This window comes from Gymnogyps californianus, chromosome 13, assembly GCF_018139145.2.
Source record: "Gymnogyps californianus isolate 813 chromosome 13, ASM1813914v2, whole genome shotgun sequence".
Lineage (NCBI taxonomy): Eukaryota > Metazoa > Chordata > Aves > Accipitriformes > Cathartidae > Gymnogyps > Gymnogyps californianus.
In genome coordinates, this window is record NC_059483.1 from 9,292,857 (window position 1) to 9,319,071 (window position 26,215).

At 42.4% G+C, this 26,215-nt stretch overlaps 1 protein-coding gene across 2 annotated transcripts in view; it reads right to left on the reverse strand.

Moving 5' to 3' along the window:
* PTPRG (protein tyrosine phosphatase receptor type G) overlaps positions 1-26,215 on the reverse strand; it is a 422,925-nt gene that overhangs the window by 59,670 nt on the left and 337,040 nt on the right. For both annotated transcript variants that reach the window (XM_050904924.1, XM_050904923.1), the window contains exons 9-13: positions 23,721-23,905; positions 21,610-21,718; positions 19,824-19,873; positions 16,614-17,412; positions 8,368-8,500 (exon numbers count right to left, since the gene is read on the reverse strand). In XM_050904924.1, the coding sequence (XP_050760881.1) occupies positions 8,368-8,500; positions 16,614-17,412; positions 19,824-19,873; positions 21,610-21,718; positions 23,721-23,905 (1,276 nt within the window). The remainder of the gene's footprint in view (positions 1-8,367; positions 8,501-16,613; positions 17,413-19,823; positions 19,874-21,609; positions 21,719-23,720; positions 23,906-26,215) is intronic.

The following is a 26,215-nucleotide window of genomic DNA, read 5'->3' on the forward strand; positions in this document are numbered from 1 at the left end:
CACGACACCATTCCTCCTCTTTTCTCATGCTTGCATGTGTGCTTTAAAGCTTGCACTGCAGAGCTGTGGAGAACGGGCCTCGAAGCTCCCATGCAGGATCAATGACTCCTCTGGTGCTCCTGACGAATGGCTGCTTAACCTTGTTTTGGAACCTAGAAATGATGGAAATTCTGTAGACCACTGCTTTATTGTCTTTCCTATCATGAAGCTTTTTCTAATGTCAAACCTAAATTTCTCTCTTGCTGCAATTTAAGCCAAAGACTCCTCATCCTCAGCACAGTAGGTGCAGAAGATCACATATGCCTTGCAGACCCCTTTCATATACTAGAGCACTTGCTTCCCCTTTCTGCTAACAACCCTGCCTGCCCATCCAGTCTAACCAACTTCTTCGTAGAAAAGGTATATTGCACAAGAACAACCATAGTCCTCTCTTATTTACACCTGGAGATACACTAGCCTGCTACAAATCTGGATTTGCTTTTCATTTACAGGACAGCTGAGAGGAGAACACTGCTTCATGAAATTCAGATGAAGGCTGGACATGCATGACACAGGAAGAAGCTGGCTTCAAATACCTGGCAAGAAGTAGATTGTTATTGCAATTGCATACTCTCAAGAACCCATTTAAGGTGATACAGGTTCTTCAGTCATGCGGACTCAAATTTACAAGGGCAAGGTCTGATTTAGCTGATACCAGTTATTCAGGAGTCACTCTTATCATCAATGGGACTGCTCAGGTTTAAACCTGAAGCAAAATCTAGACTGTGCTATTTCCTTGAAATGGGACATTCCTGGGTCAAAATGTGCTTACTAATTTTTGATGTTGCTCCTGATGCTGTACAATTAGGATTAAAAGTACGATTTTCTGAGCTTTGTAGATATCCTGACAGTTCTGGAAATCACCACTGATCTGCGTTTAAGCTTGGCAAATCCCTCTCCAACTTCTTTCCTTTCTCAAGACAAAAATTGTTCGTTTGTAACGCGGCAGCTCACTACTGGCCTCACCAGTGAGGAAACGGAAATCTTGCAGAGTTCTGGTTTGCAAGAAAAAGCAAAACTAGTGTTAATTAAAGAAGAGTAAAAGTAACAGGCATATAATGAGAGAACATGCCCCTTTCCACAGTCTAGCTCTTAACAGATCATCCAGCATGCTTAAAAAGCAACTTTCCATCTGCAAATCTGTCTCTCTCTCTTTTTTGTCTAATGAGCATGAGTTAGTCTGTTCAAAAGCCCAAATGGGCATCTCAGGGCCAATTCAGCAGCAGGGGGTCCGTTACTATAACAACTGACAACTCCTGTGATTTCTGAAAGGCCCTAAAGTAGCCATGTGGGAAACGGTTATTGAGCAAGAAGTGGCGAAGGAATGGCTGCGCGGGGTGCGGCGTCCCAGCCTCCCCTGCGCACAGCTGCGCTCACCTACCTCAGCCATTCATGCACAGAGAAAACCCCGGCGTCCTGCCACCCTTGCAAACAGCCGGGCTGGATCCTTTTCAGCTCCCTGGAAGAGGAGAAGATAAAAGCCCACGAGCCGACAACGGAAGGAACGGGAGGAACAGCAGCGGCGTGCTACGATTTGGCGTTAGCGGATCTCCTTCTGGGCTCTCCCCGCCTTGCCCCAGGCTGCGCGTTGCCGGATGAAAAAGCACAGATGCTGTCAAAGAAGTTTTCATATTGATTCTCCTCGTAATGGAAGAATGACGAGCGCTCAAAGAACGATACCAAACAGCTAGAACAAGCAACCGGCAGCTGCCCTAAGCTTCAGGCTTGAAAGCAAGCTGCCTGCTGTCAGCACAAAGGATGAGCTCGGTTCCCCATGTGGGATAAGAGGGAGCTGATCACAGGCCTGCTCCCCTTTAATGAAAACGAGCACCGCTTTGAGATACAGCACACAAAAGGGCCCAATATTTCAGTACCTTTACCTCCAGCGCTGGCAAAATCAAATACAACCTGGATCATCTGCAATAAAAGCTGAAGTACTTTTCCTGCACTGCCTGGATTGAGGCAGGGAGGATCAGAGGGCTCCGAATCAGGTTGGGCTGCATCCCACTTGCCAGGCAGTGACCTGCCCCATCCCCACCCCTCTGAGGCTGTTTGTCATCATACAAGACTAGACGTGGCCATTCCCAGAGAAAAATGAAGGCATGGCCTGTTCAGTATGAGCAGGGCACGTCTGGTCACTAAAGAGGAGATGGAAGCTGCGAGAGGTTTCAGGCACGCCACTCGCCTCCACGTTTCCCCTCGTCTCCCTGTGGCGTTGCCTGACTCCCAGCTTAGGAAGTCTCTTGCCCTTGTTGGCTAATTCTCCTCACTGCCTGTGATGACACGAGTTGCGCTCTGGGGCAATGCCATCCCCAAGCTGAGCGCAAGTGCCTAGATGTGGTCCTCAGGCATCACTGGGGGCAGTGTCAGCGTGAGCATCCCCATCCCTCCTGCTCATTCCTGCCTCGTGCTGGTCCCTCAGTTATGCTGAGGGTACAACTCTGTCTGGTTACTACATGAACCAGACTGGAAGCTAATCGGGCTTAAATCAGGGCATGAAAGCCCTTCTCTTCTTCTTCTTCTTCTTTTTTTTTTTTTTTTTAAACATGGATTATTTCTCAATCCAGCTCCTCACATGGTTGTACAAACATTTGCATTGGTATCACAGAGGGCAGAACAAGGGCAGGAAGGGAGGAGGCTGCTTGAACCGCTGCTGCTGAAATAAATACTCATGCAACTGCACCCGAGGCATTCTTAAAATCAACACACAGACTCTCAGAAAGTGTTACCACCTAGCATCCTCCATGAGTGAGAAAATGAGCAGAATCACGAATACTTTAGAGTAAGCTGAAAGCAGCTTTTATCATTGTAAGCAAGCAATTTTACAATGGTCTGTAAATTTGCAATGTTCCTTTTTCAATCAGTACAGTAGATGAACAACACATTGTGTACTCATAAAATAAAACCTAGAGATAGGTTCAAATGACAATTTCAGCACTTTTTACAACCTGCTACAGGCAGAAGTTCTTCTTTTTTTCCCCAATGAAGTTTTAACACTGTCTTAGCTATGGAGCTGTGCAAGTTCCCCAGAATTTAACACCAAAAGGCAGTTTTCCAATGCATGGTTATTAGAAATGGTAACTACAATGGTTCTTGGTCTTATGTTGCAGCTTTCATTTCTATATTACAAACTGATTTACAAATACAGCTGACCAACCAACCTTCTTCAGTGCTATTTTACCAGTGACAGAACTCAGATGCTGAAATATTGAACACCTGAGCTTGCTCCCAGTGAGGTCTTTGCCACCGACTTCAACAACAATACTGTCAAACCGTAAGTGACTTGGCCCCAGGTCACACAGAAAATCAATGACTGAGTCAGAAAAAGAACCCACATCTCCTGGTGCTCAATGTCATTTCTTCTGCACAGAAAGGGACTGCCAGAGAAGTACAAGGCTCTGCCACAGGACCCGTCCCAAGGATTCTGTTCAATTCAACAGGATGCTTAACAAAAACCTAAGAAAACTCTTACTGTCTACTAAATTCTATAGGGTTTTGCCTAAGGAAAATTAAAGGCATGTTTTTCCCAAGCTGTCTCATATACACACATGACTATAAACAAGCACTGCAAGCTTGCTTGCTCTTTGAAAGGCAGCAGCTGTGTTGTTCCAAAAATCCCTCCTGAATGTAAACGTATTAGCACTGTATAAACAGCTTGATTTAATAAGAAATGCAATACAATATTCCTGTTTTGTCTTTGGGATCACGATGTTGATGGCGGCAATAATTCAGAGGTGAATTATGGTATCCGTTCAAAAGAAAGAAAAAGAAAACTCTCCAGCTATAGTTGTGAATTAGTTTCTTCCTCTTAGCTGAAAATGAGAAATGGCTATAATTTAGTTCCCATTTAAAAGTTGCTGTTGGCTAAACTCTGAAATCTTAATTGCTTCTTAATATTCTCTGCTTATTTTTCCCTTTGAAACCACAGTCTATAGCATTGTAGTGTTTAGATCAAAAATCAGAACGGAAAACAAACAGTGGAAGGTCACCAGTCACTCCTAAAATATGGTTTTTTTCTAAAATGACAGAACTTAATGCCTATCAAAGTATTTTTGTTGATTTCCCGACTCTAGTCACCCTCCTGCACCTCTGTGAAAAAGAAAGTGGCACTGACCCTGGGTTTTCCTTGAAGTGTCAATACTCAAGACTTGTTCAATTTGCAACAGAATATAGTGGAAGTGCTAGGAAAGACATGTTTCAAGCCATATTACGGCTTAGCATGCTATAGGAACTCGCCTTGTTGCAAAAAAACTGAAGTCACACTCAATCCCTAAATAGTTTGGAGGTCACTACCAAACCCACTCTGCAATTCTCAGAGCTCGTAGAAAAGGCTGTGCGAATAAAAGCGGCAAAGACTGCAGACAATCCAAGTCAAATTTTAAACTGACCTTGAAGAACTGCAGAAGGAGCTCATGATACTGAGTCTGGGTATAAAATCACAGATGCAAAACAAATGCCCAGAAATGTAAAAATAATGTGCTTGGGAAACTGCACCTCACAATGCACACGTTTTAACGGGCTGTAGATGAGCTTGTAGTGCTCCAGTGAAAGATCCTAAAATCCCAGTGAACAGTTCTCAGAAATACTCAGTGGTTGTCCCTACAGCACACAATTTCAGGAACCAGTATGAAAGGAATGAAAGTAGAAAAAGAAATACCAGTGTGCCACTGCAGAAGCAAATGGTGAATCTACACGTAGAGTAAAACGAGGATCTGGTCTCCTCACCTTTTCTGTTTGCTAAGACTCAAATTCTCAACTGGATGCTAAAAGAAATCAGTTTCAAGCACTAGAGGTCCTGGGAGCAACAGTCCCCTTCATCGTGCCTGCGACAGCTCAAGGATCAGTCGGGCCAGCTTTTTCTCAAGAGGAATCAAAGATGCACAGAAGCAAACTTAAACTACAGCCATCGTTGTCCCTCCTGCCCAGGAAGCCCAACTGCCAACCAGCCCCAGTGGACATCGTGGCTCCTCCTCATCCCACGATGGTGCTCTCCTCATTGTTCTGGGATAAAGGCAGCGCAATTTTTGCAGCTTCATTATGCTGACCTAGTTTATTTTCCACTCTACCAACTTAAAATCACACAGCCTTCTTTGTACAGCAGTGCCATTAAAAGTACTGAACTCAGGAAACTTTAGTAGAAAGGTAATTCAGAGCTGCTGCTTGCCTGCAAGTTCCCATCCCTTTTCATTACTGAGATGGCCATCATGCTAAAAAGACGGAAGTGACCCTTTCTCTTCAACATCAGTCATATTCGTTCACCATTTGTCCAGGATCCACATGGAAAAGGAACTGAGAACAGCAAATTACCTCTGCAAATAAGGGGGTCTTGTTCAGAAATGGCACAGATCATTTCCAAATATATTCAATTACAAGAAGTCTCTAATGAACACAGCATGGAAGCTCAACAGATAAAGGAAAAGATTCATCAAACAATGACTGCTTCCTATCACTCTCCTTTTCAAATAAAAGGAACAGAAAATGGAGCTTTCTTACAAGAAGACATCATCATAAAACTTATTTCATTGCTGTATCACGGAACGAGTTACAAAGGATCCAAACAGAGATAAACGCTTTGCCAAACCTTCACAAGCAACTTCCCTAACTCCTTATTTTGGTCCCTGGATAATAGGGCATCGATGCAACGCAAACAAGCAGAAGGCTTCTCTCTGCTTCATTGTTCTACTTATGTCACCTCTGGTCTCAAATCATCTAATCCCACAAATGCTCAAAAACGCAAAAGTGAAAATATCATTTGTTTTACCCTCAAAATGTATTGCCAAAGGGTAACTATGTCTCTTCTGCATTTTCTAGTTCTCTGGGTTTGGTTTTGTAATGCTTTTTCTCACACCAAAACAAAGAACTGCTGTGCAAGAAAAGACCCCTTGGTCCAGCACGCCTGTCCCCTTGAGGCTTATCCTTTCATAACAAGTGCTTCTCTGCTGTGCACTTCAATACCATGTTTCCCTTACTGAAAAATCTGTCTCAAACTCGTTTTCATGCCATTTGCTTTGATGGTGTTATTTAGCAAATTATTCCATATGTTGCCCATTACATTTTAAGCTAAGTATTTCTTCCTGAAAATCCAGATCACTATTCCTTTCAAACTTGTAAATTAGACTCCGCAGTGTTTGAGGATCTGTTTTTTCCTTAATTTAAAACACTCACAGAGATAAACATTTTATTTTTCCTAAGGAAAGGTAATCACACTGAAAAGGGCACACAAAATGCTGTGTTGCAACTTCAATGACATGGTCTGCACAACGTGAAATGTTACTGTGGACGATTTGTGTTCTAGTTGCTTGTTGATTTATCCTAAAACACACGTTTACTTTTTTTATACACTCTCTGTATTTGTTAAAAAATCCTCAGAACTATGAAGGTAGACACAGGAGATTATTTTGAAGCTAGTACACATGTGCTCTCAAGTTTGTTTATTGTTCCTCAATTTGTTGCTTCACATTTATCAAAAAAATTTGACTGCTACATGACATACTTTCCATGTCTATATTAATTTTTAATCTCCACCCTTTTTTTAGTATCAAATTTACACAAAAAAATTGATCCACTGCTGTCAAGGGTATTAATGACAATGCTTATAATTTTACCAAAGCCACTGATGAATGTTAACTACTCATGCATATTATGGAAAGCAGATAAGAAACAATTACTGTCCATATGCAAAATAACAAACATTACTGGAAAAGTAATTTGGTTTCAGCTAAAGTCTTTGTTCATGTATCTTCCTTGATTTATGTGCGTGTTTGTTATTACGAAGCAAATAAAAATTTTATGAGGTGGATGGTTAGGAATTTTGAAGATAAAAGGTATTTAATTAATATACCTTAATTTTAGACTCGAGTAATATTATGATCTATAATAGAAGCCAATATTTATAAAAAATTAGTCTGTAACTATTGGTCACTAAGCCAGTACTTTCCAACTTTAATATCTTCTCAGGGACGGTATTGTTACTCTTTGAGCGAATTAAACACTAATTTTGCAATGATTTCTCTCGATCCCATTAGTGAAATTGCAGGAAATGGAAATGTTTTCCAAACAATGAGAGGTACCAACATTCTTCTTGATAACAGCTGTTAGCATTTTATTTCAAAACCTTTCCTCCTTAGAAGAGCATTTTGTATCAACACAAGATAAATATTACTAACCCCTCATTACACTGCTTCAGGATATACCATATCCTTCAAGGGCTTGCCCCTTGTGAATGTGACCAAGTTTAGTCCTTCAAATGAAGAAAATATATATTGAAGGACAGGACGCTACACTGGGATCTTCAGAACCTTTCCAATTTCAGCTTTTGTGGACATATCACTGCAATATTATTCATTGTCTTACTGCAATGATGTTAAGTACTTGCAAATGTTAATAGAAATGGTTTTCACAAGACTATTGTCATCTATTTATTAATATTCTTTCAAATGTTCCCAGCCTCAACAATTTGGCCGATTGCAAGCAAAATGGGTGTACTGAAAAACAGCTTGGTAGTTTTTTAATTGATTCTGCTAATATAATGATCAATGGACTGCTATTTCTCATCAAAGCTACTTTTCTGTGTCCCATCTAATCAGATTTTGAAATAATTCCTAAATACCTTCTATGAGGCTAATCCCTGGTTAATTTTCACTACCAGACAAATGAGGTGTCTTTGGGTTCTGGCACAAGAAGGTGCTGCAGGTTTTCATTTACTCTAAACCAAATGGAGACAGATTTGTTGATGCTAATCCTAGTCTCCACCACTGAACCAATGCCCACTGGGGTAAAGGACAGTATCTCTTCGTAAGAGGCAATCTTTACTTTCAGGACCTTGCAGGCTGCACTTCTGAACACTTCACCAATGCTGAAGAACTCCTACTCAGAGCATTGCTATGTAACGTGAAACAAGCTTATCTCCCTTTCAAAAGAAGAAAAGAACTGCTTAAGATCACACAGGTGGTCTGTGGCAAAGCCACCCATGGAACCAAGTTCAGTCTCACTGGGCTTTTCTCCCCTGACTACCTTTCCTGAAGGCCAAGACAAAGATACCTTTTTATAGCCATATTAGAGGGACCAGTTATGAAAATATTTGTTGGCATTACAGCTGGCTCTACCATTGCTAGAGCTCCACCAAGCTCATTTTCATGACACAAAAATCAATACTTAAGACAGCTGAATAATTAACCAACAGAGTTGTTCTAGCATCCAGAGAGTTATCTAACGTATCTATCACTGTAACATCTAGTAAAATAAAAAACACAGGACCACATTAAAAGACATCACCTGAAATGTGTTTTAAATCATAATCAGTTTCCCATCAAAAGGAAACAGGCTCACCTCCAGTAGACAAGCACAGCAATGAGAAGAATGAGGCACACAAAGGTCAGCGCTGAGACCACAATAAGCGGGATGATCCATTCCATTTTACCAGGAGAAGGTCTCGTGGCCATGCTGGAGCTGTTCTTGTCAGCTGTGTGTTAAAACACATAACAAAAAAAATCACTAAATGGAAAGAGAATTACTGTATGGAAAAACGTGTACGCAAAACAAATAGCTTGTCCGTTTTACGTGGTGTAAGTAAACAGAGCAAAGATCTTCTAACTGCAGGGTGGGACTCCATTTGTCTTTAGTCTGAGACATGAGAGCACAAAAGTATGGTGTTTATTGCCACATATGGCTTGGATTTTACTACTGCCTGTAATTAGAGTCTCATAGACAATTTGAGGACTCTCTCGTGCAAGCACCTATTATCAGATGTGGAGTACCCCACTGAGTCATTTCACCACAGTAACAAAGTAAACGCTTTGCTCGGTCATCAGTGTTTGCAGATAAATGCACTCTGTTTCTCAACACTACAGGACAGCCCTGTTTGCAAAGCTCAGTGTAATACTTCGCTTCAGAAATAAATTTCTTGGTAACTATCTTAAAATAAAAAATCCTCAACATGTTGGGTGTCATGTCACATCATTTGCAGAATTGTCACAATCTGGTGAGTTACTGCATACGAAAGCACTTTTTAGCATATGGATTGTCAAGATGGATGGATGAATGAATGGATAGGATGTGTTGTAACTAACAGAAGAAATCATTATGCCACAGCTTTTGAACAAAGTTAAAGTTGGTCAATATCCTGAGATCTGGCCGAGTAACTGTTTCACTTTTTGCATGACATCTTGTTAAAATTACTGTATCATATATAAGATGAATATCAAGAGGTTCTGCAAGTACTGGAGCCAATAAGCAGAGACACTGTATCAACGTATTCCAAAAGACATCTAATTTGTGCAAATTCATGTAGACTTGATGAATAAATTGTTTTAGACAGAATAATAAAAGAAAAATACAGAAGCGGATTCTGTATCTTATTCATGTTTCCCAATAAACAGGTGGTGGTTGATCAATACCTGTCAACAGGACGTAATGGGAAAGGATTAGTGTAAACAGCTTCAGATTTCAACAAGGATTGAAATGTACGCACTTGACTTCTACTTTTTAGCCTACGTGAGTCTTTCCTTACCAATGTGCTTCCTTGCCCTCGTTCAGTATTGTATTATCATATCTTCTGAAACTGCTGCAAATCCTACCAGAAGAACATAATTGCCTTTTCACCATAGGCAGGCAAAACACAGATAATTGGAAGTCACCAGATGTCACATAATATGAAGTCATACTCTATTTTAATAGCATTTAGATTATACTCCTCCATAGGCAGAAGTAAAATTCAACTAACATGGAAGTAAAGGTTAATTGTAAATGCTTTTGCCTGACTGCTGAAAACAGAGCAAGGCTGCAGGCTGCTGCAAGCCCAGCAAGAAATCTTTCTAGTTTTAAGAACTAGGCTGATGGAGGTAATGCCCTTTAGCAAGCAGCCTAAATGAGGTGCTAATCAGAGGAATGTTTGGGGGAAGTGAACGTGCACTGAGTATAGAACTAATCAAAAGAGAGATGAGTAGCCAGTTGTCTCCAACTTCAGTAAGAAAGGCTACTGAGGTTACCAACAGTGCCACTTTGCAGAATAGGCACACAACATTGTACCTCGAGCATGTGGCGAGCTTTCGTCTTCACAGCATACTAATAATATACAACACACCATTTTTAAGACAGGTCTTTGATTTCCTTGACTAGCAAAGAATAAGGAAAAGAACAACCCCAAAATTAGAGCAAAGGCTTCTTCTCTGTATTTGCCAAACTTGCAAAGATCATGAGCCCTGAGGTATCGTTTTTTATCAGTGTATTTCAAATCATTTAACAGCATGAAAAAATTAAGCCTGTGAGGTAAGTGTTACTAATCAGAATCGTAAAAGGGATAAAGCAAAAAAACATGCGATGTAATAAAACTTCGTAGGTGAGCCAAATAGTCCCACCACCTTACATCCATTAGGGTGTTGCTTCACTTCTCTCCAAGGACAGTATTCTGTTTAGTTTCACCTCCACATATTTCAACACAGAACCATATGTTTCTGTTTGCATGGGAAAAAAATTAAATTCCTTTGTAAGCACAGCATGGTCTGGAGTCCCAATGCACACTATTAAATTCTGCAGTGCTCATGATGCTCCTCTTACCCAGTCTACTGTGGAGAACACACTTATCTGACCCTGCCAACTCCCTATACCACAGATGTGAGGATAAGAAAGCGTTCAGCGTTCAGTATGCTGAGTGCCAGAATAGCAAATGCCATTCCCGCATGCTGATGGCTGACCCCGAAATTCCAGTTGAGAATGCCCAAGCAGTGATGTGCTTCAGAAAAAAAGAGACTGTTCCTGTCTGGCTTTGAAGAAAACGTCTTAGGTGTTTTCCACTGCTTAAACGTTGAGAGAGCTTAAACAAACCAATGCCGATGAAAATTGTACTGGAATGACAGCTGGGGCCAGAAGTAGAGCAGTACAGCTGGAGTGGTGGCGCCTGTCTCTTGAGTGTCATGGCAGAAGAGCCTAAGAAAAGGCAGCACACTGGATAACTTGGAAAAAGAGGTGAAGAAAATACACACAAAAAAAGACAGATCTGGGCCTTTATGGCTTCCTGTTCTCCTACATAAAAAATATTATAAAATAAAAAATAGTCAGCATTTCACTCTTTTCCAAAGCAAGAACATTGAGCCTTGGTAGTGTCAACAGCGTATCCTTGTAACGGTGCCCACCATACGCTGTACTTCGGGGGGGGAGGGGGAAGCTTAAAAAATGGACCAGGAAACTCCATTTTTGCTAAGAAATGTAAACAGTTTCCAGTGGCATATGCCTTCGTTGAATTAATTCAGTTTGCCTTTTACTGGCTTGGAATTCATCCCAGTAGGAAGGAATAAAAATTATTACAGCATATCTGTTTCAGAAGGTCCCACACGATACAAGCCCTGGCACTGCTAAATCCACTCCTGCGTCTGGAAAAATCCGTAACTCTTGTAAACCACCCATTCAGCAGATCCACCCAGGCCCTGGATGGATGAGGCCCTGGCACGGAGAGTATTAGAGGGCATTAGGCAGCGAGGGAGGCTTTGGCAGTGCAACTCTTGCACAAAGGTCAAGGCAAGAAAGAGGCATTCTACAATTTGTGAAATGTACTGTTTTTCCGCGTATTCTTGGTAATTGGTTCCTGAGAATAGAAACATGTTTATTTCCCTTAAGTAACACTGCTCGCTATAATAAGCAACCACAGCTGTAATATATAACCTATCTACCTTTATCATCCTTGTCATTGCACAAACCGCCAGGACAAAGTTCTGTTTGTTGTACTGTTACAGATGCCATTAACTACAACAATATGCGTGTTCTGCAGGTCAAAAGAAAACCCCCACTGCTGAACTGCCTCAGACCATCAGGTCTCTTAAAAGAAAGTCACCTGCTCATATTTTCTTTGAGTAAACTAAATTATGGACTTATACAAAGGTATCAATTAATTCTGGAAAATAGTACCGGCCATATTATTAAACGATGAAAAGGCAAAAACGTGTTTTTTAAAAAAGTATTACCTTTGATACAAGCTCATGCCATTGTGCAGCTATTTTCTCCCTATTTCTTTAAAGGCATTCCTGCAGTAGTCATACTTACAGGCTGTACACAACTAAGCATGGCTTTTCACTGTTTTGTAAACAGATGCCAATCATATTTAATCCTGATGTCAGATATCTGAAATTCATACTGTTTGCAAACATCAAATAATTCAATTCTTTTATTTTCAAGCCATTCTGCTGTTTGCTCCTGTAAGTTGCCATGCAAAATGGCTCAAGTGCCACATGAAAATACAGCTTAATAATCCTTGCCACGTATGGAGAAAGAAGGAATTACACAGATGTTTAATTATCTTAATGAGGTTATCCCCAAAAGGCTTTTGTAACCTCAGACCTGGCAAAGACTGTTCTAAAAACCAAAATTCAGTCTCTGCGAAAAGTATACACCAGGCTTGGAATTTAACCCTACACATCATGACCTCTCTACAAAGCCCTCTCGTGGGAGGAACTCGGGCAGAAGCAGGTGAGCGCCAAGGGATGCGAGGACCTGGCTGAGGCTCGGATCAAGGGCCAAACCCACATCTCTGTTCTCAGTCTCAGCTCATGACTCAGGCAAAAGCCCCAACCGGACATCTATTACTTTGCTCACAACAGCCCATTCGTTATCTCCTGTCAAATACAAAGGATCTGTCTAACTGTCTGGCACAACAAACCAAAATTCTGTGGGATAATATCTGCTCTAGCCTGATTAAACTGAATCATGCTGGTTTTATTTTTTTTTCTCTTTTTTTTTTTTTTTGGTACAGCATCATTCTAATTGCTGTTTTTCTAATTTTCAGGTTTCAGAGCTGTGGACAATGCTGAGCAGCTGCGTGTGTAACAGTTGCAGATCAAAGGTACAATTAGTCTAATGTGGGCACCAAAACAGAGAAAAGGATGATCAGGAAAATGAAAGAGGAGAATGCAAGCAAGCGTTCAGTGACAGAAGAAAATCATTAGCGTTGGCCGATACCACCAGACAAGAAGAGGCCAATGCCATTTGGAAAATAATGACGTGGCCTCAGGAGAGGTGTGTGTGTATGTGCGTGTAAAATAAGCACTAAAAGAAAATGAGCCTTGCTGTACTAATTGGCCTCGCACTTTCCCTGTAATTTCTCATGTGTTCCCTGTTCTCCTCTAATCATCCACACTCATGAGTACTTCCCCATTCAGTTATCTCCTTACAACTGCTAATTTGATGCTATATAATTAATTTTACAAGTGTACATTGTTATGAAACAATTTTCTACTCTTTAAAATGATTAAACTTTCTACTCACAAAAACATTTTTGAAACCTTGACAGCTTTTTAAAAACTGCTTTCCCGGAGAAAAGATGCATCCAAAAAAGTTTCTGCCCTCTATGGGACACAGTAAGCTGCAGGGCTTCTTTCTGCTCACTTTGGAAGTGGCCTTCACCCTCTTTTAACTGTCCTGATGCTCACGAATGCTTTCAGACACTTCTGGCAATGTCCTTTTGGCTTCACTGGTTGTTGTCTTGATTTCAGGTTTACCTTGTTATGGAAAAACTTTAAGGCCCTCTCTCATAGGAAGAGGTCTTGCTTATGTCTGGAGTTTCACTGAACTCAACGCCTTGCGTGAGCCAGGTCAGGTCTGTCTGTATGAATTGCAAATTTCCATATTACTGTGGAAGACAATTAAGCTGAAGCAACTAGTCTTAGGCTTCGTGCCAGTCTTTGATTGATGGGCCAATTCACCAGCTGTGGGTTCTGCTGGCATGTGTCTTTGGTAACCTAGATCCAGCCTGGAGGAAAGCTCCTTCTCCTGCATTCCCAAGAGTCTTCTCACAGGGGTAGCACTCCCAACAGGCCAGCCAGGCCTTACTCAGACACATCTAGTAAAATATTTGGGCAAATTCCAGGTTAGGCAGACCTCAGTTATCCACTGCGGAAGCCTGGTGACACAAGATGCAAAGAAAAGAAGTACTTGCCTGAAGAGACTTTGAAGGACGAAGTCCTCACACCTGGTACAAAGAGATTCAGACTGAAAGCCTCTGTCCCAAAGCCAGTAAGAAACATCTCAAAATGTTCTCAGAGTTGAAAAACACTAGCTGTTCCCAATGTCTGGACAAGGAGTCACCAGGTTTGTGACCAACCTAACTTCTTCCACCTGGAGGTCAAGGACAGGGAATGAACCTCTACCCCAAGGAAAACGGCACAAATGGGCCCTTCTTCATCTCTGAATAGCCATTCCCAGCCCTTTTGCTGCTGAGTGTCCTCTTCAGTACACTGAGGGGCCTGGGAGAGGCTTGTCTGGGAAGCTGAAAATACGGTGCAGTTCCTTCTCCTCATCCCGGGTATGTCACCAGAGGTTTAACTAAGATTTAACTAAGGTTAATTTGGGTGAAACAGGCAACTCTTTCACTTCTCTTTTCTCCCAGCTAACATGTGCTGGTCATTTCAGAAGTCATTTCCTACACATGGAAGCCATTTTTGTAAGACACAGTGATCTCAGTAACTTGTCCTCCCTCCATATCTAAAACCTAATTTGCAGAGTCCTTTCAAGACTGATCGTCTTTGTGTGCGGTCTTCAGGCAGGGTCACTTCAAGCCTCCAACCCTGCAAGTGAGCAGAGCTCTTAAAAGAGGCTGTCTAGCAGGAGGCAAAGCTGTATTGAATCACGATCAGTGATAGTTCTCTGCATGCTAAAAAGAGACAGAAATCATGACAGACTAGGGGGATACAATTCACAATAACCAGTAAGTACTTCTTAGCAATATTAACAATATTTCCCCATTTTATTGATTTTCATCTTTTTCATCTTAACTCCACCACAGAATAACCAATCTAATAACAATCCCTTTGTCATGAGCTAAGAAACAAGACCAGCTACCCATCTTTCCTCCAATTTATTAAGCTAAGAACAAGCCATGAGGACCTTTCTAGGTCTTATATAAGGGACATTGTACTTGGGCCATCCAAGGAACTGGCACATGAGAAACAGGGAAGCAGAAGGCAGGAAGAACCGAAGACAACTATTTCAGAGGCAGGTTTACTCAGGCAGATTGAATTGCTGCGGTTTGAACCTAAATGGTGCTGAATGCTCACTCCCAACATTGCAAAGCGTTGCTAGGACAAGTACCCTTCTTCCTGATAAAAAGGTGATTCAGGCAAGTGGCATGTTGAAAGCTGCCTGACAGGCATCTCAGACCATATTCGGTGGGAGCACTGGACTTTGACAAAGATTTCCAGTTGAGGAGTAAGAAAAACAGCAGTGTCTTTTAAAAAAATCAGCACAACCTGGTGCAGGTTTCTTGGCTTCCGCATTGTTAATCTGTTCTCTTACAGAACAGTTATGATTCACAGCATTAGAGTCAGGTCAGCATTTCTGTAACAAATGTTATTAAAGACGGGATTTAGCTTTGTTTTTTAAATTGGTTCTGAGGTATAACTGAGTGCACAATGTCTGCATTTTTGTGTTTATAAATGTAGGGAAAAAGAAATCTGTAGGTTTCTATCACAGTACTGTAACTCTAGAGCACCTTTGATGGAAAAACAAAATTACAAAACAGTCTATAGATTAGCAAAAGAAACAATAACAGTAAAAAAAACAAACAAACAAAAAAATGTGCACTATCTTATAAATGCTGTGGTAATACACATAATCACTCAGATAAACTCGTCCCTGTATCTAAATCTCAGTCCTTACTCTGCAAATAAATCCATACGCACGTACTCCATTTGCTCCTTGCAGTTATAAGATCTGTTTTCCTCACCAGTGCCTGGAGCTCCCCAACCAGAAACATGTGCATAGGCACTGGACTTTCCGCACAGCAGGTTGGGAGCACCCTGAGATACCTGTTTGCATAGGCCTGTGCAGCAAATCCTGACCACACAGGGCTTGGTGCACATGCAGATCACCTGGGCATGCTTCCAAAAGGTCGTATTTGCTGTGTACATACTGTAGAGTTGGTACATACACCCAGAGTTGGCGTGTACAGGAGCACTGATAATTCTCATCAGGACAAACATAGAAAATATGTCAACTCTGCCTGGCTAAGATTTTTTTTTTTTCCCCACAGGAAAAAAAGAAGGTAACCCTAGTACAAAAGGTGCCTTGTCTTGGAAGATCAGAGCATGTAGGTTTTGTGGTGAGAAACAAACCAGCGATGATCCCGAATTTAGGAGAATATCTCAAAGCCCAATCAGGCAGAATCCCGCAGATAAACTAAATTAGCTTACAGCATATATAGCAACCTTCCCATGAAACACCAGCTTGGCACAGCAACCGCTCTTCCAAATTAATTTCACAGCTATAGTTCACTGCATTCCCCTCTCTTTTTTTTTTTTTTTTAAACAGAATTCTTAATGCAGCATGTTGGGGGTTAACATTTTCCCAAATTTTCTCTTCCAGTAAGCTACGAGGGCCATGAATCTGTCCCAATAAAATAATAGGATGATCCTTCCCTCTCTACTCCCCCCAATAACAATTTGTGGGTTGAGACATGTGACGACCTGCCCATCGGATGAATGCCCAGGCACCACAAAAATGTTGTACCTACTGGAAATCAGTAAGGAGTTTGGACTGTATCATTTTCCAACAGTCTTATGCTGGTAAAAACAGTTTCCCCAGAGGTCACTCACCTGGGTTAATGGTGATGAATTTATTATCTGAGGGGTATTCCTCTGGAAACCTGTCCTCCTTTGGAGGAGGTTTTCTTGTTGTCTCTGGTCTTCTTGGGATCTTCCCCAGGTAAAGTTCGTTGGTGAACGCTGGCGGCACTTGGGTGGAAGGGAGCGGCTGGGGCTGAGTGTCTGCTTCGGCAAAGCTCTCCTCCTCAAGACCTCCAGCCGTGGGGGCAACGTTTTGGTTTGGCTCTTCACCCGATATAGTTTTATTTCCTTCCTCCTCAGCAGTCCGGTTGGGGGAAGCTGTGGCCACGTTGCGCTCCGTGCTATTGTGCACCTCTATGGCCGCCGTTGCCCTGTTTTTCTCCTTCTTCTCAGCATCCTTTTCTTCCTCTTCCTCATGCTCCCGCTCTCCATCCTCACTTTCACTCTTTTCATCCTTCTCCCCTTCCTCGGCTCCCTCGCCGTCCTTCGTCAGCGCCGAGTCCCGCTCTGGCCCTGGGGAGGTGGCAGCGGCGGCCTCGGTGGCAGCCACCACCGGCCGTCCCGCCTGCTTGCTGGGGGTGGCTGCTGCGGGGAGCCGGGTGGGCCACACGCTGCTAGGGAACGAGGAGATGCCACCACCGCTGAAGCCCAGCCCTGCCAGCAAGGTGCTGGTCACCACTGAGGCCACGGTGGCCTGGCTGCCGCTGGAGGAAGGCCCCATCCCCGTGGCCATGGACACGAAGGAGAAGGGGAGCCCCGAGGAGGTCCAGGTGGAGGAGCCAGAGCTGATGGGAGCCATGTCGGCTGAGGAGGCAGGAGATGCTGTGGGCTTGAGGAGGTCACCGGCAGCAAAGGGGAAGAAAACACAGCAGAGAGCATCAGCAGAAGCCCCAACATGCTACCTGGGGTCATTTTTCTTTTGCTTTTACCTCCCTTTCCTCACACATGCCATTCTGGTTGCTATTCTCTTAAAATGAGAGACTTACACCAGCTGGATGCAGGGCTGAGCCAGGAATGGGACATGCCACAGAGCTACATGGCAAACCATGAAGGGAGGAAACCTCCCTGCATTCACCACTTCCAAACAATCATTATCATCAAAACCCTCTTTATTCTTATCTTTATTTTACAGTGGGTGGGACCTTCTCCACTCACGTCACCAGTGACTTGTGAGCAATGTTTCCTCTCAGGGGTGAGGAGGATGTAAAGGAGTTTAATGAGTTTAGCTGCATTACTCACAGTGCTTTAATCCTCAGAATACAGAAGTTTAAAAATACAGCATTACATAAGGGCTGTCCCAAAATAAGGGCTGTGCTGCCAACGTGAGCATCCATGGCTGGTGGGTCTGCTCTGACAGGGAACTCTGGCTCTTCCCACACACATTGTGAGGGCCTTGAACGGTACTATTTTTATTTCCTTTTACCCATCAGCATTATTCTCCTAAGCACTGGTGCTGCAGTGAGGCATCGCTCTCGTTAGAAAAGACCCGCTGCACAGCCAGCTGGGCACTCATGAAGGACTTGGAGAGCATCAGGAGCCCTTCGGCAAGTCACCACGACCTCTACCAGGACCACCAGGCTGTGGCACCCATGTATAGACTCAGCTTCCCCCATCCACAGGGCTCTCCCTGGCCACCACTGGCGACCCAGAGCCAGGGCTGGCACTGCCCACTTCACTCGGGGAGCTGAGAGGAAGCAGGGAATGAACTGTGGACTTTGCACCCTGCCACTGTTATTCTAATGTCAACCCAGTGCATGCATGCTCGCACATAGGTCTCTGTGCACACATGTGTAAGCTCTACTGGAAATAAAACCCCTTGGTATATACTTCAAGAAATAGACAAGTCATTCCCCTTCCTGAATTACATGTGGAAAAAGACACTGAAGTGAGTTGACTAAGGACAAGGAGTAATTCTGTGGAAGAGCTATGGTCAGCAGTTCTGCCCAGACAACCTGACCACGCTCCCTCTCTGACTTACTGAAAAATGTCTCATGTTACTGAGTTCATCAGCAAGAGAAGCACTAGCTGGAAAGGTATGCATCAGACAAGGACAAACAAGGGTTAAATAGGTGCTACTGAATGTTGAACAAAACTGTAAAATGTTTATTTTTGGAACTGAAATTTATAACTTAACAGTATTTCTGCATCTCTCTGCAATTCCCAGTTTCAGTCAGGCCGTGTAGTTGAAATGCTGCAGCAAACCAAGAAAGGCTGCTTTCTCACGTTATTTTTGACCAGCTGCAATCACAGAGAACCTGAGATCTCAGAAGAAAACCTGTGCTTTAGAGATTTCAAGCCAAAACTTTAAATAAGCATCTAAACTTTTGGATACTTATCAGTGTGAATCCCTAAGGCACTGTAAGATTTGCTTTTCACTGGCATGTACAGTCTCAAAGCTGGACTGAGTATTAAAATTTGACAGCAGATTTTATATGTCTAGAATACCTCTATACATCATTAAACAAACATTAATCATTCAAATTCAAGCTTTGTATGTGTTATTTGCTTACTAGGGAGTATATCAAACTGGAACAGAATAAAACCAGAAGCAATGTACTTAGAGTAAATTCAAGAGTACAAATTCAGTCCATAAATTTGACTGAACAATTCAGCATACCGAATGCCAAGAAATTCAGGTTATGGATAGTTTATGTTAAACAACCTAATAAGGTGCTTTCAAAACTGAAACAGTGTATTCCAGTTTTACTGTAAATGTATCAACATTTTTGATTCTGGAATACAAAAGTCAGCTTCAGTGACTTGTTACAGTCTCACCTGAATTAAAATTAAAACAAAGAGCTTGTTAAGGCTTTATTCACACAATAGCAGGTATCCTTAAAGCACTGGAAGAGCAAAGATGCTGTGCGCGAAGCCTTATTCCTATTGCATATACTTCTGGCCATACAGTTAATAAAAGAAATTAAATTTATTTCCACAGTCATCATTAAGATTACAAATCCCCTCTAAATGGGTTGAATACATATTTGGGAAGATTTTTTTAACACTTGATTCTCCAGAGGCATGCTCCATGCCTCTCGGAGCATGAAGCTAGGAAGCCAAAACCCTTCCAATATTTTAGGTACGTTACAAACCCTTTGGCGGCGGGTCTGACCAGCCACCTCCCCAGGAAAGCCCGGTCCTGCCGCAGATTTACAACATCGTGCTGCCACCTGGTGGGAATGCCACCCCAAATTACCGCTGCCCGGCCGCGCTCCGCAGTGATTTATGGCCACGACTTACCACTCCTGTTTTCACAATTCTGGTCCCCTCGAAAATTCGAGTAGTGTTAGCTGAGGAACAAAGAACAACAGCGTGTCAGCGGCCTGGGAAGGGAGGCACTGGTAAAATGGCTAAATAATTGCTGGACATTGCTGCTACAAGATAAGTATGCAGGTCTCAGTTTGGAGTAAAAGCGACTCAGCTCGTTTGGTGTTACTCACCTTACTTTGTACTTGTGTCTAAAGACAGACTTGTTTGTCTTTAATTAGTCAGGCCTGGCGATGCCCGTTTAAGTGCACTGGCAGAAAACACATGCTCTCCTTCAAACCCAGGCTGGATGAAATGTCCTGATTTACACAGGAAGCAAGAGAGCTGATGATAATAGTTTTTTCTGCCCTTATGATAATATGATCATTATTTATTGCTATTTATCTCAACTACAACTATAATCAGCCTCTGAAGAATGTTTTGAAAGCTCAAGTGGATTCTTTTGCTAGGTTAGATCTTGGGTACAGCCAAAGATTAGAACAGCAGCTCATTTTTGGAGAGACATGGAAGGAAACACAACATCTACTCCCATTGCAGATGCGTGTATCACTTCCACTGCTTTGAACACTGGGCTAGAGTACCCAAAGAGTATCCAGCAAAACTGTCAATAATGATTTACTCTTAACTGTAAGTAAATAGGTATCATGGTCAAATTTCAAAGAATTTTTCCATTCTATTATCTGCTGAAAGAGGCCATAATCAGTAATATACAAGTTTCTGACTTCTGCCTGGCATTTAAAGTGAAGTCCAAAACACTATGCTGAGATACTAAGCAACTGAGAGCTATATATGAGATGTTGCTTGGATAGGACATTTCTTGTTCGATCCTTGCTCTCTCTGCAATGCTGCTAACACTGTGGCATGACACCGCAACAGAACTAAATTGTATCCACAGCTTGATATCTTTCAGATGCTAAGTGCTAACAGAGTAGGATTAAAACCTCCACATTTTCTGAAAATCACACTGAAAAATGGCTCTATTATTTTGTTCTATATACAGCATTAGACCCAAGTGACTTAACTCTTTGCTTTATCTGAAGGATTTAAAGTTTTAGCTCTCTGCTCGTTTTGTTCTTCTGTTACCCATTCTGAGGTTTATATATGTGTAAACTGGAGTGGGAGGGAATGCTCTCAGCAGGGGTGAATTTTGCCCTACTTAATAAAAAAAGTAGTAATATATTCCCAGTAAGGAGCAAAACTTCGACACTTAACAAAACCAAAAAGCATCATGTTCTCCTACCAAATCTCAGCTTTACCAGATTTCTCCAATAAACTTAAAAGGAAATCCATGACAAAGGACAGCTTAGCATCCAGTTCTTTTGCTTTCATTTAAATATGTATGTTTTGGAAATCACTGAGGTTGCGTGCATGGTAAAACATGAACATCTCCACATGTGGTTGTCAAGGTAGGACTGATCTCCTTTCCTCTTTACATAAAACAGACACCGATGAGACTCACATTCTGCTATAGCTGTGCCTCTGATGCATAAGCAGTCTCTGATGAATTTGTTTTAGAAAACTAGTTCCAAGAAAAACTCTGAATTCTCCTAAAACCTGAAGAACTCTGCCAGCAGAGAGGTGTAGGCAAACCTCCATCACTAGAAATAGGACTCTGATATGGCCACAATCTGAAATTAGCATTGTCTACATGCATTCAAACATCTTCTGAAATCATTCCACACCATATTGCACTCTGCAAAGAAAATGTTAAACAAACAAAGAGTCATTTAATGTAAAAATATGTATGTGGGTTTTTTACCTTGAAAGAGCATAGTCTGGCTAAAGTCACTACGCATTTCATTTCGGCAAACTGCTTGAACTCTGAACAGATAAAGGATGTCAGGTGAGACATGGCTAATGATGGCCTTCTGTTTAAAAAAAATAGATATTATTCAGTTTTTTACCCCCACAGTACTGTCCACGATCAGTTTGAAATATATAAAGCATTGTGCTAACACAGGACATTTATGCCATATAAGACAAACTTATTTCTAAACAGAAATATTCACTGGTCCCCTGGGAGAGGGCAAGGCCAAAGTGATGCACCCACACTCTGCTGACTCTGCCCGTGAGAAAGAAATGAACACGTCCCACATCTACTCTCATGACAGTCTTCATGACTGAAAGTCTCTGCTCTCCTCAGAAAAACTTAAACCTCAAATCATTTCACCTTACAGGAATTAAAATGAGATTTTTATAGGTGGAGATCCAAGTCCCAAACATGGGATAAGCCCAGAAAAGTCACTACATGTTCAAACTGACTATTTATTTTGCAACAAACTGGCTATGGCAATTTGATGCCGGTGGCCTGTATAACATGATGGCTTAGCACCGCGGGCTGGGATGTCCCTGCGTACTCTTGGACCTGAGACACTGCCCTGCTGCCTTCCAGATACTCTTTTGTGTTGCCTTAGTCCACAATCACATCAGTTCCTGTCTTGCAGCAGACAGCAGCAGTAGCTGTGTGGGTCACTTGAAATACCAGTGATCTCTTTAGCAAAATACTGTCTAGCTCTGTTTCAAGATGGGACAGCCCAACTGTCTCTGCCAGAGCACTGAAAGCAAATTGCATTTTCCTCTGAAAAAGAGTTTCCTTCTTTTCTTGCCCCTAAAATAGACTAAGCTGTCATTGCTTTCTCAACCTCCAAGCTCTGCTGCACAGCACAGGGTCTCACTGCAATTTATTTCCAAGCTATCACTCCATCACATCCCCTGCACTTTTAATTATTTCTTTTACATAAAACAGGATGCTTTCACTGCGCCCACCTCATTTTTGCTGATTAAGGCTCTCGTCCTTACACCTGATTAAAAAAATCTCCCTTCAGAGTGTGAAGTTATGACAAGAGAGAGGTTACAATACATCATAACCTTGGGTGCCTTTCAATAGATTCCCTTCTGATTTTGTGAGGCACATCGTTCCCTAATGTGACCCAGATAACAATGTCTAGTGGGGAAATTGAAAATATAAATGGAAATGAAGTAAAAGAATCTTCATCTAAGGGAATAAGAGAAGTATTATTGTATAACTGATTGAATGGGCCCAGAGGACTGTGTATTTGAAAAAAAAAAATAAGATAACAGTCATTAGGAATAACACTCTCTGCTGCTGCATTTTTCATGTGCATATACAATTACTGATTTCATTATTCTAGAGGCTTTCTTTGATTAACAATAAACGGAGGCCTTTCAAACCTGAATATGTCACTTCAATTTTATATGCAGAGAATGTTAAAGACTGGTACAATACTTGCTTCCACTTAGACAAGAATGACAAGCAGATCAAATCCTAAATGGAGGAGATAGATCGGTGTTTCCATCTGCGCTGGAACTGTCTTGTTCTTCCCTCTTTTTCTCCCACTGCCAGACGTAGGCAACGCTTGTACAGGGCCACTCCACAAAAATCTTCTAGCCCTGACCATGCAACTCCTACTGCTGGCAGCACTTACTGCAAGCACTTACTCCAAAGACTGCAAGAGGCTATGCGCAGTGAAAAGCCTGAGCCCAGGAACAGATTTTGAGGGATCGGACTTTTAATGTGAAAATCTGTGAGCTGAACACAAGCCAAAAGGTATTCAGAGCCTAACTATTTCCTGAGCCAGCTGCTTCTCAGCAACAGTATATGAAAAAGTGTCTGCAGATTTAGTCCTTTATGCACTCACATAAACTATAAATTCACACTCCAGTGTTTTGGGTAGTCTGTTAGGCAACGTTCAACTAATGCTGAACATTTTAATAGCAATTCACTGCAAGTCAAACACTAGCCTGTCTATAAGATAACAACTGCTTTCCTCCTCTACTTCCTTCTACTGAGAAAATAACAATATAAGGATAGCTTGATACGTATGTCTAGGGTTGATGCTGTGGTTTTACCAGGTCCTTGTCACTGTCCTTGGTGAAAGTCTTCTCCTTTTCATCTTCATTTTTAGTCCAGCTATATGAGATCATGTAGTTCATGATCGGAGGGTGGTAGATGGTTTCTGGTTGGTTCCAGGTTACAAGTAATGCTGTCCGGTTCACAGGCTGCACTTTCATGTTGACTGGGGGAGTGCTGCAAGCTAAAAAACAGAAGGAAAAAATATGAAGCTCTCCTAAATAACCGAGAGAAAACAAACAGGAAGAACTGTGCCTCACTCTAAGATCCAGGTTTTTTCTTTAATGCCCTTGCCTACAGTAATAGCTTAGACTGCAATCCACTGAGACCAATGGGATTTAATACCACCTGCAGCTGCTTTCCGCTCTCCAGAGTAAAGGGAGCGAGAGAATCCATTCTCTGCAGGCAGGTTGCTTAGTTCTCAACTTATTTTCAGTCCTGACATTTGCACGTACACTTTAACTTGCTCACTTAAGAGCTCTGCACTGGAACACTAAGAAGTCCAATCAACCTGAGCCCCAGCTTCCCTGGCCCCCGGTCTCCTGCTGTAAGAAGCAGGTAAATACTCCAGTGTGCTCTGCAGGCCCTGGAAATAGCTGGAACCTCTGAAAATGTGACACTATTGGGTCAGTAAGTATTTTCCTCTTCACCTAGTACATTTTTGCACATGAGCAGAAGTTACTTTATACTCCTCTTTCTATATGTTTTCCTTCATAGGTTCTCAACTGTTTGTCAGTAATGTATCACCAGCACAGGGAAAAGTGGCACTTGATGGCCCTTGGCCATCTCCTCCTCATAACAGGCAGGGGAACCCTCCAGCCAGCCTCCGAAAGCCGTGCCTTCCTAACCCTGCCTGCAGTGGGGAGGCACAAGTTACTTCTCACTCAAGCTTAAGTAGGTGGGGACATCAGCATAGGAACAGCTTAACCAGCGGGCAAAAACATGGCTTCTGCTTACTGCAGGCACCAAAACCCAAACTTCTCCAGGGAAGACCAAGCCCAGGCGCAAACCCAGCCCATACACTTCAGGAGGAGTGGGGTGTACCCAGCCCACTCGCAGCCGCTTGAAGAAAACACTTTTCAAGTCATTGAAATGTAAAGGTCAGGGTGCTAATGAAGAACACTAGATGGCACTCATATGCTATCGAAAAAGTACATCATGCACTTCCCAACTATAGAGTTTAGATTTTTTCCAAGCTTTAAAAATCTTGTTTAAAATACACAATTCAGGACAGATTCTCACATTCTCTTTCCCAATATAAACTCTGAACCAAGAAAAATCACTTGCAATGATACCTAAACACATGTGCCGTGGCAAAGGAGCTGGTCTCTTCTGCTAGGGAAAGTCAAAAGTGTCACCCAGCCTATCACACTGACACTGTTTGCAGAATTATTTTTCCCAATACGACTTTTCCATTTAAAGCCAACACATTCAGCTCGTTTGTGCTCTGCAGGTATGTGACTGCCTGTATATTTGGCCATTATTTCACTTCTAAAAAGTCCTGGCAGCACTGAAGGGGAGAAATGTCTATTCCTAATGCCTGGACTTGCAGGTTGGTCATGTAGCTCTGCTGTTACATTACTGAAATAGCTACAGTTCCTAAATAAAAATGATTAAATGCTGTAAACACCAATATTACGAGCACAATAGAAAAATACCTGTCAAATGCATTTGTGCAGTTATAACTCACATTTTGTAGCTAGCCTGAACAAGGGAACATATATTGCAGAAATACACTTGGGCAGGAAAGATCTTTGGTGTTTGCTCCTGCCACGAGTGGTGACAATCTTGCAGCTTTGCAGTAGATCCTTCTGCTCAACCCAGAAGGATGATCCAGCAAAGCAAACAAACCCTGCAGTACCTCAAATTGTTGACAAAACAAATATGAATTTCTATTTACACTGAGTTGAAGGGACAAAACCGGCGTTCTGCTGGCAATGCCACAAAGCCAGAAGCAACACCTCGGTCTGCTGCCTGCAGACCCCTTCCCTCCTGCTCCCTCCTGGTCTCTGCAGGGAGCCCGCAGAGACAGGGTGCCACAGAGCACGGCACAAAGGTGGCCATGACCCGGCCAAAAGGGCACAGCTGAAATTAGTTGCTGTTGGCACTATTTACAGAGCTTCACGATCCTTGGTATGCCTCTCCATGCTCACCTCTTTCCGCTGAGATAGCGTGCTGGTTTCGGCTGGGACAGAGTTCATTTTCTTCAGAGTAGCTAGTATGGGGCTATGGTTTGGATTTGTGCTGGAAACAGTGCTGATAATTCAGGGATGTGTTAGTTATTGCTGAGCAGGGCTTACACAGAGTCAAGGTCTTTTCTGCTTCTCACCCCACCCCACCAGCGAGTAGGCTGGGGGTGCACAAGAAGCTGGGAGGGGACACAGCCGGGACAGCTGACCCCAACTGCCCAAAGGGATATTCCATACCATAGAGCGTCATGCTCAGCATATAAAGCTGGGGGAAGAAGAAGGAAGGGGGGGACGTTCGAAATGAT